At 39.1% G+C, this 16,558-nt stretch overlaps 1 protein-coding gene across 1 annotated transcript in view; it reads right to left on the bottom strand.

The window, feature by feature from the left end:
* Nucleotides 1-16,558, bottom strand: part of frk (fyn-related Src family tyrosine kinase) — a 63,652-nt gene that overhangs the window by 21,480 nt on the left and 25,614 nt on the right. The window contains exons 3-4 of the mRNA XM_061900368.1: nucleotides 3,830-3,993; nucleotides 3,544-3,712 (exon numbers count right to left, since the gene is read on the bottom strand). Of these exons, the coding sequence (XP_061756352.1) occupies nucleotides 3,544-3,712; nucleotides 3,830-3,993 (333 nt within the window). The remainder of the gene's footprint in view (nucleotides 1-3,543; nucleotides 3,713-3,829; nucleotides 3,994-16,558) is intronic.

Genomic DNA, 16,558 nt, shown 5'->3' with positions numbered 1-16,558 from the left:
GCAGCTCAGAGAGGAGTATGGCAGTGCCATGTTGGCAAATTTTCCCATAACTTGAGTTGATTTATTTTGGAAAACCTTGTAACATTGTTTAATGCATCACAACAAAATTAGGCATAATAATGTGTTAATTCCACGACTGTATATATCTCGATATCTGTTGATATCGGAATCGGTACATAAGACTTACACAATACCTGAATATCGGATATCGGCAAAAAAGCCACTAACGGACGTCTCTAATAATAAATTACTTTTCAAAAGTACTTTCCTAACACTGGTTACCTTTTGTTTACATTATGAGCTTCAAAATGCTGACTTTTTATGAACAATTTGGTGCACTTTATTTTTAAATCATATCGTTTATCTGTGTAGAAATATACTAAACCACTCCTCCATACGTCCAAAGCCATATTTGTATGAACTACCCTTAACTGTGAAATGCGGTGGAAACACAAACCACATACTTCTAAAAGGAATCTATAGTTCCAGGAACTAAATGTTCCAGGAACCTAAAGTTCCTAAACTTTTGGTAAAAAAAAGTGTCTTAGGTCTCTAATGATCTACGTTCGAGATGGTTTTCGCTTGCTTCCAAAAACAAAGTTAGGAACCTTGGTATTAGGGCTGGGCGATAATGGCTTTTATTAATATCGCAATATTTTTATGCCATATTGGGATATACGATATATATTACGATATTTTGCCTTGGCCTTGAATGAACACTTGATGCATATAATCACAGCAGTATGATGATTCTATGTGTCAACCTTAAAACATTTTTCTTCATACTGCATCAATATATATATGCTCATTTTAAATTTTCATGCAGAGAGGGAAATCACAACTAAGTCAATTAACCAAAACTGTATTCATTAAATACTCTTCATTCTCTCATGGGTGACTTTTTAAATGAAAGAACAAATTAATAGTGTTGCTACCTTTTTGTAGTAACACTTCTGCTGCATACTTTGTGTTGATTGATTGATACTTTCATTAGTAGATTGCACAGTACAGTACATATTCCGTACAATTGACCACTAAATGGTAACACCCCAATAAGTTTTTCCACTTGTTTAAGTCGGGGTCCACGTTAATCAATTCATGGTACAAATATATACTATCAGCATAATACAGTCATCACAAAGGTTAATCATCATAGTATATACATTGAACAGCATATTGCTGTTGTCTGCTGAATATCTTCCCACTTGGAGCCAAACCACCGCCAGATGATGGACCCTCTGCTCTTTATGTTGGGCATTTATTATTTATTTGTGATAAGTTTCGCACCATCTCTCTCTTGTATTGTCACAAGCTCCGCTCGCTCGACCTGCCTCAGCTAATGTTAGCCATGCTGCTACTCTGATCGGCGAGAGCTATGACGCTAGACTCGCGAGAGTATGTGACGTATGTAAGAAGGTGGGCTTGTTTTCCGTCTCTGTGAGAATGTGAGCCGAGGAGTGAGAAACGCCTGTTGTGTGATGCACGCAGCTAAATGCAACTTGACTAGCCATGCTAACGTTAGCTGAGGCGAGAGCATGTTACGCTACATGCGCGACAGTATGTGACGTATGTAAGAAGGCGGGCTTATTTTACGTCTCTGTGAGAAGGACAGACGAGAAGGAGTGAGACACGCCAGTAATGTAATGCACGCAGCTTAAAGCAACGGTGTGAGAACATATAATCGAATATTACGATATAGTCATTTTCTATATCGCACAGAGACAAACCTGCGATATATCGTACATATCGATATATCGCCCAGCCCTACTTGGTATTATACTTGATTAGTAGCTATCTTTTTCATTTCCAAATACAAGTATCAAGACCAGCATGTTTCACTTTAACAAATACAAAATTGTACAACACGTGCTGATACTATGAAACGAGTCCAAAACTAGTGCTTTTCCGACCTCCAGGCTGGATAATTGCAACTCCGTGGAAGCTTTTTTTTGTTTAAGCATGTGTTCAGTTCTAAGAACAACAGCTATGTGCACATGGAAACATTTAATCGGATTGAAAGCCTAACCGGAATAAAAAAATGTTTCATGTAAACCTGCTATTGGGAATATTTTTGACACGTTTGGATCAAAATTCCATTCCAATTGAGACAGGTGGATTATTACAATAGTTACTTGGATTGTGGAGCATGAAAACACATCTTCCGAAAAAAAACATCAAGACCATTTAACAAAAAAAAAAAGAGAAAAAAAACATAATATGAGAAAAATCTGTAATTTTGATTCCAATAAATCGGGGGTTCAAATTTTTTCCACCAATGGTCACGTACACTGAAAAGTCAAGGTATGCGGTGGACATCGGATATATATATCCATCCATCCATCCATTTTTTACCGCTTCTTCCCTTTGGGGTTGTGGGGGGAGCTGGTGCCCATCTCAGCTACAATCGGGTGGAAGGCGGCGTACACCCTGGACAAGTCGCCATCTTATCACAGGGCCAACACAGATAGACAGACAAAATTCACACTCACATTCACACACTAGGGCCAATTTAGTGTTGCCAATCAACCTATCCCCAGGAGCATGTCTTTGGAGATGGGAGGAAGCCGGAGTACCCGGACGGAACCCACGCAGTCACGGGGAGGAAATGCAAACTCCACAGAGAAAGATCTCGAGCCCGGGATTGAACCCAGGACTACTCAGGACCTTCGTATTGTGAGGCAAATGCACTAACCCCTCTGACACTGTGCTGCCCGGATATATATTTCCTTTTTTAAAATTTTAATAATAAAACAAACATATTTATTTAAAGCCAATACTTAGTGTCAGTTGTGTCTTACAAGTGACAACGTGTAATATTAGATTATATTACAGTATATTAAATATTATTCGGCATTACTACTCAATTTTGAGCTTTTTCCCCGCTACATTACATTAAGGATGTCCGATAATGGCTATTTTGCCGATATCCTGATATTGTCCAACTCTTAATTACCGATACCGATATCAACCGATACAGATATATACAGTCGTGGAATTAACACAATATTATGCCTAATTTTGTTGTGATGCCCAGCTGGATGCATTAAACAATGTAACAAGGTTTTTCCAAAATAAATCAACTCAAGTTGTGGAAAAAAATGCCAACATAGCACTGACATATTTATTATTGAAGTCACAAAGTGCATTAATTTTTTAACATTCCTCAAAACAGCAGCTTGGAATTTGGAACATGCTCTCCCTGGGAGAGCATGAGGAGGTTGAGGGGGGAGGGGTTACCTTGAAGTTTGCTTCTTTTATGAATTTATTATGAGTCTACTGTACAGCCAGACCTTTAGAACTTCCATCCATCCATTTTCTACCGCTTATTCCCTTTTGGGGTTGCGGGGGGCGCTGGCGCCTATCTCATTGTTGCTATCTAATTTCCAAGTCCCACATCCTTCCTCTATCCCCAATTTATTTTAAAAAAATCTGTATCTTAAAGTAAATATATGGTATTGAAAAAATATCGTACTAAGATGTGGAATTTGAGAATGTGGCTTTAAGAAGATATTTTAAACAGATTTTAAATTAGATGCTGCTCACCAGGTTTGAGTGTCTTCACTGCAACTGATGTGGTGTCATTCCAAAGGCCCTCATAGACTTCTCCAAACTGACCTGCCCCCAGTTTATGCAGCAGCTTGATGGACTTACGATCTATCTCCCATTGGTCCACAGTGTTATAGGACAGGCCAATAGTCTGCGGAGCTTCAATCTACAAAACAAAAAAAGAGACTCATTTCAGGTTTCAATTATAGGCTTTCATTAAGAGAAAGTCTTAATAAACATTTAGGACAGAAAACGCTCAAACATTTAAAAAAATAAAAGTTACCTTTTTGCATGGTTCTCCCAGACGTACACAGAGCCCATCTGCTTGTTTCGAGTAGTGTTGCACTAACATCTTTAGAGTTTCAAAGATTTTTGTCCTCGAGACAAAGTAGTGCCCCACTTCAGTTCTTCTTATGATATAATGCTTCACCCTCCCTTCGTTGAGCACTGAAAGACAAGGCAGCCATATTATTGCATGAAGTCTTCTCCTGTGTGAAATAATGCTTGGGTCAAGTGCCAAGATGTTAGCAATGTTAGCAGTGACCACTGACTAGGAGGAAAGACAATGTAGCCGAGTGTCCTGGGTTTGCATATTCTTTGTACTTATATAATAAAATAATAAAGGGGAGTCATGTGAGCAGGTCCGGTCTCCACCACTTCTTTAATGTTCTCTCCTTTACACCTCTCGAATCCTCACTCTCTTCAACAACCCACCTTTTTAATAGACCTCTTACGTCACAGCCCTACGGGAACTCTGGAGGGACAAAACTCCACCTTACCTAACATTTCTCTGGTAACTTGGGACACCCTGAACTGTTTGTTACATACGTCCCCCCTAAATTAGAAAAGTCCCCGTTTCATTACAAACAAAATAGGTAACAAACAAGGGGAAATAGAACAGAGAAAAAAAATTCACCATCTTAATGCACACAACAAACCAACAATATTTTTTACTGATCCACACCGTATTGCATAGGCTAGCACACTGGCCCCTCAAAACATGCAAAAACTCGCAGATGCGGCAAACGAGGTCGCTCCAATCGCCCCGAGTGCGATAGTTCAATTATGCGGAGGAGGTTGCCCCCAGTGAGATAGACCGATTGTGCGTAGGAGGTTACCCCCAGCGAGATAGTCCGATTGTGCGTAGGAACCCCCAGCGAGATAGTCCGATTGTGCGCAGGAGGTTACCCCAGTGACCCCCTGCGAGATAGTCCGATTGTGCGCAGGAGGTTACCCCCAGCGAGATAGTCCGATTGTGCGCAGGAGGTTACCCCAGTCACCCCCTGCGAGATAGTACGATTGTGAGATAGTTCGATTATGACGCTCCATCATGCCATCAGACTTGGGGTTAATAGGCAGTGGTGCACGTCCTTTTTTTTTTTTTTGTATTTCAAGCAACTGGCAGAGTCTAATTGAAGGGGAAACACCCTACGCTCCCCATGGGAACCACCGGGCCACATCCACAACATCCATGACCACCCTCCGGAGGGGCCGACAAACCTGGGACACCCCAAGGGAAATTCTGGGCCACTCCGAATGTCTATGACCACCCTCCGGATGGGGCGACAAATCTGGGACCCGCCCACGGGAACGTTAAGGGCACAGACGGGTCCGACACGCTCTACCCTGCTCACACCACCATCGGATGTCCTGGGTTTGCATATTCTGTGTACTTATATAATAAAATAATAAAGGGGTGTCATGAGAGCAGGTCCGGTCTCCACCACTTCTTTAATGTTCTCTCCTTTACACCTCTCAAATCCTCACTCTGTTCAACAACCCACCTTTTTTTCACAGCCCTATGGGAACTCTGGAGGGACAAAACCCCTCCTCCTTACCTAACATTTCTCTGGTAACTTGGGACACCCTAAACTGTTTGTTACAGCAACATTGAAAGCAAGAAGAAAAAACAACAACTTTGTAGACATGATCGCCATGGCCGGTTAATTTCTTTTGATGTTGATCACAAATGCCAATTCTCTCTGGGCGACACTGCATATATTTTTAGTTGCCTGTCTGACAAGCTACTGGTTAATTGTGTATGTCCATACTTGGGCTGCAACAACTAATTGATTAAAATCGATTATAAAAATAGTTGGCGATAGGGATGATGTTTGATAAGAAATGATCGAGTTCGAGCCTATTATCGAATCCTCTTATCGAACAGATTCCTTATCGATTCTCTTATCGAGTCCAGATAGGTTGTTGTACCAGGAAAAAAAACAACAATATTTGGTTTAACAAAAGCTCACTTTTATTATATAAGAAAAAAATAAAATTAATAAATATTGACTGTTACACCCCTAAAAAAATCTAATAAAATAAATAAATATTGACTGTTGTTACCCAAAGTATATTTTCAGAAAAACAAATATATACAGTAACACAAAAACAACCTGTCTCTGTGATCACTATAGGTGTATAAATAATAATATAGTGTTAAATAAAATCAATCCCTTGGGCACAAAACTGAAAATAATACAGCTCTCTAAAAAGTGCACTTCTGCTACTATTTGACATAACAGTTTGTTATGATGCTTTGACATTTTTGCACTTTATTTCTTTATTGAAAGAAAATTCTATGATGAAAAAGTTGTTTGCAAATGTGGTTACAATGCTAGAATATGAAAAGTTAAAGCTAAAAAAAGAAATACACTTTATTGAGTTAACATTATTTCTTTATGACCTAGGGAAAATAACAACTACACTACCCAGCATGCAACGGGAGTGACGAGCATGCGCGGTAGCCCTGAAAAGTGTTGTTGCATGTCGTCACCTGGCAGTAAACTCAGCCAACACGCCTCATCTGCATTATTTATAATTAGACTGACAACACATATACAGTGTGATTTTGCTTTGATTACAAGGAAAAAAAAACAAAAGTTAAAAAAGGGGGAAGAACGTTGCGATAGCTGCCGTAAAGGAGGTGCGTTGCTAGCTTGGTTGCTATGTTTCCGGTTGGTCGTAAAAGTGTTGGTCATGTGTTTGTACCCTGCTCAAATCTCAGTAAAGTTATTCATTGAATTATGTCTTTTGTTTTGAACTTAATTACACCTTGGAGCGCTTTTTCCCGTCCGTTGTTTTCCTGCTTTCGCTATCTGCGCCTAATGACTGAGCTACGAGACGTTGTTTCTTTTGATGTTTCACGGAGCATTTCTGGTCGGGACGGATTCGAATAAAGAACCAACTCTTTTTCTTTACTATAGTGGTCTCGATAACGGGTACAGGTTATCAAAAAGGGCTTCGAGTCCGAGGACTCGGTTCTTTTCTTATCGAACAACCGGGAAAACCGGTTTCGAGTATCATCCCTAGTTGGCGATTAATTTAGTCATTGATTCGTTGGATGTATGCAATGCGCATGCGCTGAGGCCCTTTCCCCCCCCCAACCTTTATTCAGAAACTGCAACATTTACAAACAGCTCAGAAACAATAATCAAACTGAGTACAAAACAGCGCCAGGGTGGCGCCAAGGCTCGCCTCATGTGGTGGCAGTGAGCCAGCCAATGATGTGTCATGTGCAGCTCACGTGACCACGCCGTATCCTTTGCATTCGAAAAATGGCAGAGGAAAACAGGAGCGATAGTTCAGCGCAGAAGCATCTTGAGGTTAATGCTTCAATGGAGAAAAGTGTATGACCTAAGTCGTCCAAAGTGTCGGAACACTTTACTTTAAAGGCTTCAAAGAAGACAGTTTCCTGCAAAATGTGCAGCATGGGCATCGCGTGGCATGGAAGGACGTCGCTTCAGGCGCACCTGAAGCGGAGCCATGTGGGAGCCATGGATGAAGGGAAGAACTCACGGTACGTAATGTTAAGTCCAGAGTCCGGATTAATTGATACGTTGTGTCCGAAATTTTCTTTTAAGGCAATGCTGCAGCAACTGTTATGTATTAACTTTCAGAGTGTTAGGAACGTGTTGGAGAATGGACGACTTCATTTTCTGCGTTGTTATGAGTGGCAACAGGCATTAATGAGTTAAGCACGGCAGCTCTTTATTGTGAGTAACGTTAACGTTATGTCTTTGTTGCAACGCGGGGCTGATAATGTGTCTCGGGCACATTTGACATTTAAGAGTGATAATGCGCGTTTAACAATTAGGAAATAAAAAAAACAGACGGATATATCTCAGGTTTGTTTCATAATGGATCGATGTAGCCAGGACCCAAAAAGCCATATAAATCTATTTAGATTTGAGTGACACTTTAGTATAACTAAACGTTATGACGGTGCTGGAATATTTCATGCGATTATTCAGAGGCAGCCTGAAATGAATCATTTATTATTCACAACGGAAACATGTACAATATCTGACCCAGTTCTGATCTTATGAGTTACATTTTTGTGTTATTATTGGTGTATTCTGCAACTCCAAAGTCCATTTATTTAATTTTGCTGTTTTTTTTAACGTGGTGGCGTATTCGCCTTTTACGTCAGAAATTATTAATTAAATCAACTGGGTGTGTATTCAGTTACATGTAAATGATGCTACTATGTACGTTCATAATATGGTTTCTCTCATTTCAGAAAGAAACAAGGCAGCATTATAGACTTGGTACAAATGAAGGTCTGCACACCACAGCAAGTGGCTGCTTTGACTGATGCTACCTGAATATGCTGCTAATTGACATGAGGCCAGAATAAATGGTGGAGGATGAAGGTTTTAGACAAATGAGTCACGTCCTCAACCCTGGTTTACATGGTTCCCTCGAGGAACCATATTACCAAACTGATGGAGAGGAAGTATGAGCAGATATTCCAAGCAGTACAGACTGACAAACCCACCCAGAGTAAATTTGCTCTCACTACTGATGTGTGGCTAGCCCTAGTCCATACACAGTGTGAAGCATCTCCCCTAAGTTAACAACAAGCGAGCTTCAACCAACACCAAGAAGTAAGTGCTTAGTCAACTATAAAAAGTCAGGGTGAAAGCGCGTTGCAAAACAAAGTAAGCAACTATTAACAGGAAGGAAATTAATAAGTAGATTATCAGTAATAAGAGTCTATAGCAGTGATGGCCAAGTTTGGCCCTCAGCATCATTTCGTTTGGCTCGCCAAAAGGGTGGCTACTAAATGTAATATATATCCATACTGACCTCTTTCTAGCCCGACAATCATTGATGGCATGTCTGCAAGTCTACACTGTAAAAAAGCTAATAGATTTTACGGTAAAGACCTGGCAGCGTAGTCACCAAAGTTTACCGTGGAATCATAACTGGTACCATTTTGCCACTGTAAAAACGACGAAACGTGGATATAACAGCAAAAAGGTCGCAACTAATTCACCAGAATTTTGCAGCAAATGTGGTACTGTTTTTCAATTTACAGTAATGCACTGCAAGAATGCTGCAGATGAATTTTCGGTGAAAAAAAACTGGCAGCTGAGTCACCAAAATTTTACCACAAAGATGACAGTAGTGTTTTTTTTTATTCACACTAATGCACTTTAAAATATTTGCAGTAGATTTACGGTAAAAATACAAAAACTGGCAGCTCAGTCACCATAATTTTAACATAAAAACAACAGTTTTTAGATTTACAGTAATTTAGTTAAAACGACTGTACATTATATTTATATATGGCTCAACAATTTGTGATGTACCTCAAAGAAGCATGGTAAATCGACCATCTGAAGACCGGAACGAGTAGCATTCATATAAAAAAGATCACCATAATCTAGCACAGATAAAAATGTAGCGTAGCAAGGCGATTTTTACACCAAAAGAAAAACCTCTTATTACGGAAGAAATCCCCCAATTTAAGGTTTAGTTTCTTCACCAGTTTATCAATAAACAATTTAAAAGTGAGGGATTCATCAACTAAAACACCAAGGTACTTATATTTATGCACCACTCCTATGATATTCCCTTCAAGAGTACACACGACAGGGGGAGTTTGAGGCACCTTCTAATGATTCAAAAAGAGCATACCGTATTTCCTTGAATGGCCACAGGGCATATAGTATGCGCCTGCCTTGAATTACTGCCGGGTCAAACCCGCTTCGCAAAATAATTAGCGCATGCTTAGTATTACCGCCGGGTCAAACTCGTGACGAAATGTGTGACACTTCCCCTGTCATCATTTTCAAAATGGAGGAGGCTGATTTCAATACCGGTACTTTAAAATCGCACATCACACTCAAATTTTTACTGCATGCCTTTGGTAAGTGCCGTAGTGAGAAGAGGTTTTAAAATAATTAGCGCATGCTTACTTTTATCGCATGCCTTTGGTAAGCGCAGGAGTGAGAAGAGGTTTTAAATTAATTAGCGCCCCGGCGGCAATTCAAGGAAATACGGTAAGTTCGTCTTGTCAGCATTGAGAACCAGTTTTACGTAAATAAATGAAATCTGCGCAGCAAAAAAGGCTTTCTACTGGGAATTAACAGCCTGTTCAAGAGGTGATCTAAATCAATAAATAATTGTATCAGCATAAAAATGCACATTAGCACCAGAGAAATTGTGGTCAAGATCATTGATGTACAAGATAAATAACAGGGCCCGAAAAAAGATCCTTGAACAGTGACAAATTCCTAACAGAGGAATTTTAATACACTGGGTCCGGTTTGCTAAATAATTTGAAAACCAAACGAACATATGTTCTGACAGTCCAATGAGAAACAACCTGCGTTTAAAATAGCTGTGTCAAACGCTTTAGAGAGATCAATAAAAAGCATGGCACAGCATTGTTTTTTATCAAATCGTGCCATATCAGTTACCACCTTTGTTGTAGCAGTGATAGTGCTGTGCTTTTTTATCTGAAGTCTTATGGATATAAAAAAAAAACTATAATTTGAATAGAGGAGCCCTTTCAACTGATCACAAACAAGAGATTCAAGATTTCTTTGATAAGACGCAGGAATTTGATATTGGCCTATAAGAACTGCTGGATCACCTCCCTTTAATAAAGGGAGGACAAAAGCAGATTTCCAAACTGGTGGAATGTCCTTGTTTTTAACTGCAGGGTTTCCCGCAGCACTTTGTTGCTAAAATAAAGTCTTTACAAGCTGCTCCGCTTCGTTCTGCTTCTGTCTCTGTCCGTACTCTCTGCAGCACCCAGCAGTCCCCACCCAAAGAACCATCTGATTGGTTTCACGCAGAGCGGTAACAGCCAATCAGCAGTGTGTATTTAGAGCGCATGGAGTCTGTGCTCCAGTGTCGTGATGAGCAGATAGGTGTTTAGCAGGTAAGCATCAGGCAGCGGACTCTCCCAAATTACAATAAACACCTCCCAGTCAACTACTAGTAACATCACTATGAGCCCGTTGTCATTGTAGAAACATAAACGGCAGCTCAGCTCGCTCGCAGTCCTTGAGGTGAAGGCTAATTAGCTTTTAACATAACATTAGCTCATTTTGTGGTATGTGAGTGTGTGTGTGTCACGGACAGCAAAACTCTGTCTGTTATTTCACTTTACCTTTTTCTGTGTTGATTGAGCTATGTTGAAGCAGCAAAAAAGGAAATTATGTTTAAATTTAGAGTTTCCCGAAGCTGTCTCGGATAGTTGATATAATAATGTAACTGCATCATAAAGCCTACATGAACTCCATGGTGTTCAGGCATGAATAGTCTCTCATATTGCGATTGTACTATTTTTTTTACAGCTATAGTTACATTAATCATTAGTAATGTAGCAGCCTAGTTTTGAATGGCAGGGTCCCTGCTATCACATGTTGATAAACATATAACGTTTGCATGATAAAAATCAATTACAGGCTCCCCAAATGCTGCAATAAATGAAGCATGATGAGTTGAGCATATGTCAGCATGTGGCATAATAATTACATACTTAGTTTCTCAGGTAACTAGGACTGTTTTCTTTTTACTTTACTGAAAAAATATCGAGATATATATCGTATACCGCCATTCAGCATATGGAGCGGAAAACACAACCAAAAATTGTAGGCTTCTTCAGCTGACGAAGCCGGCCTACTTCACCACAGCCTGTAGTCTATTGTGCCCCAGACTGTGGTGGCAGCGACGAGGTGGAGACGTGATGGCGACAGGCCGAGTTAAACCGATCCTTACACCCGATCCCACCCCCACCACCCATGCCGGAGATACATTTTCTGGGGGAAACACTGAACTGACATTAAAAAGATTTGAAAGAGGCTCTGCTAGAAAATCAACTGCCAGTTTGAAAAAATAAGGCTCAATCAAATCAGGTCAAAGGGGCTTTCTGTTGTTTAATGTTGTTGAGCTTTATGCACTTCAAGTAAAAGCAGCAAAATTAAAAGGATCTCCAGAAAACATCTACAAGGATTCTTTATATTTATTCCTTTTGGGTCAAATAGATAACCAGACGATAAAAAAATACTGGTTAAAACATTTCAAGTCTTCAGTTTGATCATAAACTGGCACTGATTGATTAAAGGCCTACTGAAACCCACTACTACCGACCACACAGTTTGATAGTTTATATATCAAATTAAATTACAATTTAAAATTTCCCGCTGAGTTTCTTGTTGAAAACGCCGCGGAATGATGACGCGTATGACGACGCGTGTGCGTGACGTCTCGGGTTGGAGGGGACATATTAGTCCAGCACCACACACGGCTAAAAGTCGTCTCTTTTCATCGCATAATTCCACAGTAATTTGGACATCTGTGGTGCTGAATCTTTTGCAATTTGTTCAATTAATAATGGAGACTATAAAAAAAAATGCTGTTGGTGGAAAGTGGTGGATTGCAGCTGCCTTTAGCACCGAAACACAGCCGGTGTTTCTTTGTTGTGAAGCTTTAACACTGAGCAGTCAAGCGAAAATGTTTCTCTACGTCAACCAGCAAGTTGTTGGATGGGAAATTGTGATATTAAGTCGGCTCTTACCGGAGACTTCGGCGAATTATACGACCTCCTCCTGCAGCTCAAAAAGTCCGCTGTGATCTTGGCTCCTCGGCTTCTCTCAGACACTTGCGTTGACCGCAGCCATCCGACTTTCAGGTTTGACTTTACAAACTCACTAAAACACTATTAAAACAATAAGCAGATAACGGATCTTCCAGAATTATCCTAGCAAATGTGTCTAATCACATCTGAAACGCCGCCTGCCGCCGCCTGGAGTCGGCGCTTTTTCTTTTTTCTAGTACTTCACTCTAAACGTTCTCATCCACGAATCTTTCATCCTCGCTCAAATTAATGGGGAAATTGTCGCTTTCTCGGTCCGAATAATTCTTTCTTTTGGAGGCTATGATTAAAAACAATGTGAGGAGCCCTACAACCCGTGACGTCAAGCGCACATCGTCTGCTACTTCCGGTAAAGGCAAGGCTTTTTTATTAGCGACCAAAAGTTGCGAACTTTATCGTTGATGTTCTCTACTAAATCCTTTCAGCAAAAATATGGCAATATCGCGAAATGATCAAGTATGAAACATAGAATGGACCTGCTATCCCCGTTTAAATAAGAAAATCTCATTTCAGTAAGCCTTTAAGTACAACTGTGAGAAGAGTTGCTGTGTTTTTTTCCCACAGACAGAGATTTGATCAATTTCCAAAATTGATGTGGGATGTTAAGGTTTTCATTGGTGACGAACAAAAAAATATTCTGATTTGGTCTTTTTGATAAGCGAAGTGCATTGATTTCAAAACTGTATAAAAAATTGACGAATCAGTGGAGGAATTACTTTGTCTTGGCTTATCCCATGTCTTATTATGCTCATGAATGATGTCTGCCAGTTCTGGTGAAAACCAGGAATTTTTAGAGAAATAGTAAATAGTACAGTAGTTATTAACTTTGTTTTGCTCAAACAATTGTATGTAAACAAAGAGACTAAAGAACTAGTTGAAATAATATCGATATTGTTAAACAGTCAATGGCACTTACTGCAATTACGTTGAAAAATTTACAACTAATGTGATCAGAATTTGCAGATCTCACTCAATAGTGATCAGAATCGGCAGGATTAAGCCCTGATTCAAACAGTCATAATTTGTTTCAAATGTGAAGAAGTTGTATCGGGACACCCCTAAACCTAGCAGACAGGGAAGAGGAATTCCAATGTAAGCCTAACTTGTTTTGATGGAAAAAAATATAAAACATTGACAAAATAAATATCAGTATTTGTTTATCATACTGTGCTCCAAATGTACTCTTTTCTCCCATGCAGCCTGCGGGTATGCCAAACCCACGTAATTTAAGTAAAGTGCTTGAATTGTGAACGAAGGCGGTTTCTTTACTCACACAGACTTTACCGTCATGCCTTTTTTATGGCGATGTGAAAATCATGAAACATGGAGTTTTCTACCACTTATAAAGATCATTGAAGGTCATTAAAATAGTATGATGTACAGTACTGTGTGTGCATGTACAGGCAACAGCCTTGTCTTCTGGCTGGATGTGACTTTACAGATGAAACTTTGTTTCACTGATTTAGTGGGGCCACCCAGATGTTTGGGATGTGAAGAGTTCTGTCTGGAAGGACGTGATGCATCACAGAGGCCTGCATGGACGTGTGTGTATGTGTGCACACAAGTCGAAAATGACAGCTGACAGTTTGACATTCACGGTCCGTCATCAAACTATACAATTTTCTGTTACCCTCCCTAAACTATTTTTTACACAGAATAAGTCAGGCGATTTTATTTGCACAAAAAAAAAATACAATAAATATATTTTAATGTTCTGCTGAATGAAATAATGTATGGCTGGGTAGATGGATGGTTGAAAGAATGACTACCAAGATGGAGGATTAAGTATACAAGCTCAAAAAGCTCTGTAGGAAAGTTCTGTGGTCAGATGAAACACAAATTGAGCTGTTGGGCATCAATACCCTCGACTGAAAATGTGACCAAATCTGCTGGGTCAAAAGTATACAGATAGCAATCTTAATATTTGGTTACAACAAACTTGGCAAATTTCACTGCAATAAGGGGCTTTTGGTAGCGATCCACAAGCTTCTGGCAAGCTTCTGGTTGAATTTTTGACCACTTCTCTTGACAAACTTGGTGCAGTTCAGCTAAATTTGTTGGTTTTCTGACATGGACTTGTTTCTTCAGCATTGTCCACACGTCTAAGTCAGTCATTCTAAAACCTTAATTTTTTTGCCTGATTTAGCCATTCCTTTACCACTTTTGACGTGGGTTTGGGGTAATTACAGTATGTCCTTCATAAGTGTATGTAAACTTTTGACCACGACTGTGTGTGTGTGTATATAAATAAATATATAGGTGGTCCCATTTCTCAGGAACACCAATACAAAAATTCAATGTCTGATTTGAATGGTAAAACATTATGACTGTCCACCTCAAAAAACGGAATGGAATGTTTTTTTTTTTTTTAACTGAATGAGTCAACCAGAATATCAGGGAAAAAAAGCATGAATGAAGAGTGCTTACTCCGCATGTCAACATCTCCATTCGGTGCCAGACCAACAAAATGCCGAGGCAACCATTTCCGCATCAACACCATATGAAAAGAAATTGTGAACAACATAAGGAGATAACGTCCGCAGTAACCTGCCACATAGCGATTTGATTTCCTATTATGCAGCTCATTTTTATTTGACGTTATTGAAATATCTTGTGTGACATCATGCACAAACGTGCACTTTGTTTTAAACTATTGTAGTGGCGTTCTGTACAAAAAGTGCACTTTAATTTAGTGTTGTTTTGATAATGTCATCTTAGTGACATCATGCACATAAGTGCACTCATAGCTTGTTTTAAAATGTCTCTGACAATCTTGCACTTTCTGTTTTGAAATGACATGAATGTTTTGCCACTGCTTAATAAGTGTTTAATAAATACAGTTTTGGTCAATTGACTTAGTTGTGATTTCCCGCTCTGCATGACGTTTAAAATAAGTATATATTAATGCATTATGAACAAGAATGTTTTAATGTAGACACATAGAATCATCATACTGGAGCGATTATATGCAGCAACTGTTAATTCAAGGCTAAGGCAAAATATCGAGATATGTATTGTGACATGGTCTAAAAATATCAAGATATTAAAAAAAGGCCATATTGCTCAGCCCTACACTGAATATTAACATATAAACGTCGCTCCTATTACTTCTCACACCACCTCCTCGATCGACGTCTTTTACAATCAAGTGAAACGCAACAAACATAGTGTAATATGAACACAAAAGATAAAAAAAAACTTGCATATAACTCAAAAGACTTACAGTAATTTGTAAAAAAAAAAAAAAAAAAAGCACTGGATATCATAATGGCGGATAGAGTTTCGATGTTAAAGGTCTGGAAAAAATTTGACGGATTAAAAATCTAATAAGCCATTTGCGGCCCGCAGCCCGTAGTTTGAACTGGTCTGTTATGGCATTTTTATTACCGCCACAACATTTGTTTTTATTTTTATTTTTTTTTAAGAGTTCAACTGGAGCACCGCAAAGAAATTGCAATGTTATGCTGGCTGTAGCTCGCCTCTTTTCTCAGGGACATCGAGGGACAGAAGTTAAGAGTCTCTAACAGAAGAAGATTAAATTTGTTGCTAGTTTTTAATGAAAAAAGTCATTACAAGTCTGTAGAATGTACAATGTCTCAAAGTACATTGTACAATAAGCAACAACAATTAAACATTTGGCAAAAAGATATAAATTATATCTTAATACCAAATAACAGATTTTTTTAAAATATATGTATACATATTTTTCGCCTTTTTATCCATTCCAATCGACTTTGTTTATACAGCACATTTTAGAAAACAATAAAAGTTTCACAAATTACTGCACAGCAGTTAAACACAAATTTAGAAGCAGGATAAAACTAAGGAGAGTCAATTGTAAAAAAAACAACAACATATCATCATATCATTATTCGATGAGGTCATAAACGCACTCCCCACTGTCACAGGTATTTTGGCAGTCTTGGGGAAACCCTGAATGTGTTTCACACACAGCTAATAAATTAATGAACGTCAATAACCGCGTGTTGTGCTTAGCTCTGTGTTTTGCAGGTTAGCTTATAGCCAGTGTTAGAAAAAAACGGCGTTATATAATACAGGTGTTACTAACGGTGTTAATTTTACTAATAAGTAATTTAATTAATTTTGTGTACGTTC

The sequence above is a fragment of the Nerophis ophidion genome, linkage group LG05 (genome assembly GCF_033978795.1).
Source record: "Nerophis ophidion isolate RoL-2023_Sa linkage group LG05, RoL_Noph_v1.0, whole genome shotgun sequence".
Classification (NCBI taxonomy): domain Eukaryota; kingdom Metazoa; phylum Chordata; class Actinopteri; order Syngnathiformes; family Syngnathidae; genus Nerophis; species Nerophis ophidion.
This window is presented reverse-complemented; position numbering and strand designations above follow the sequence as displayed.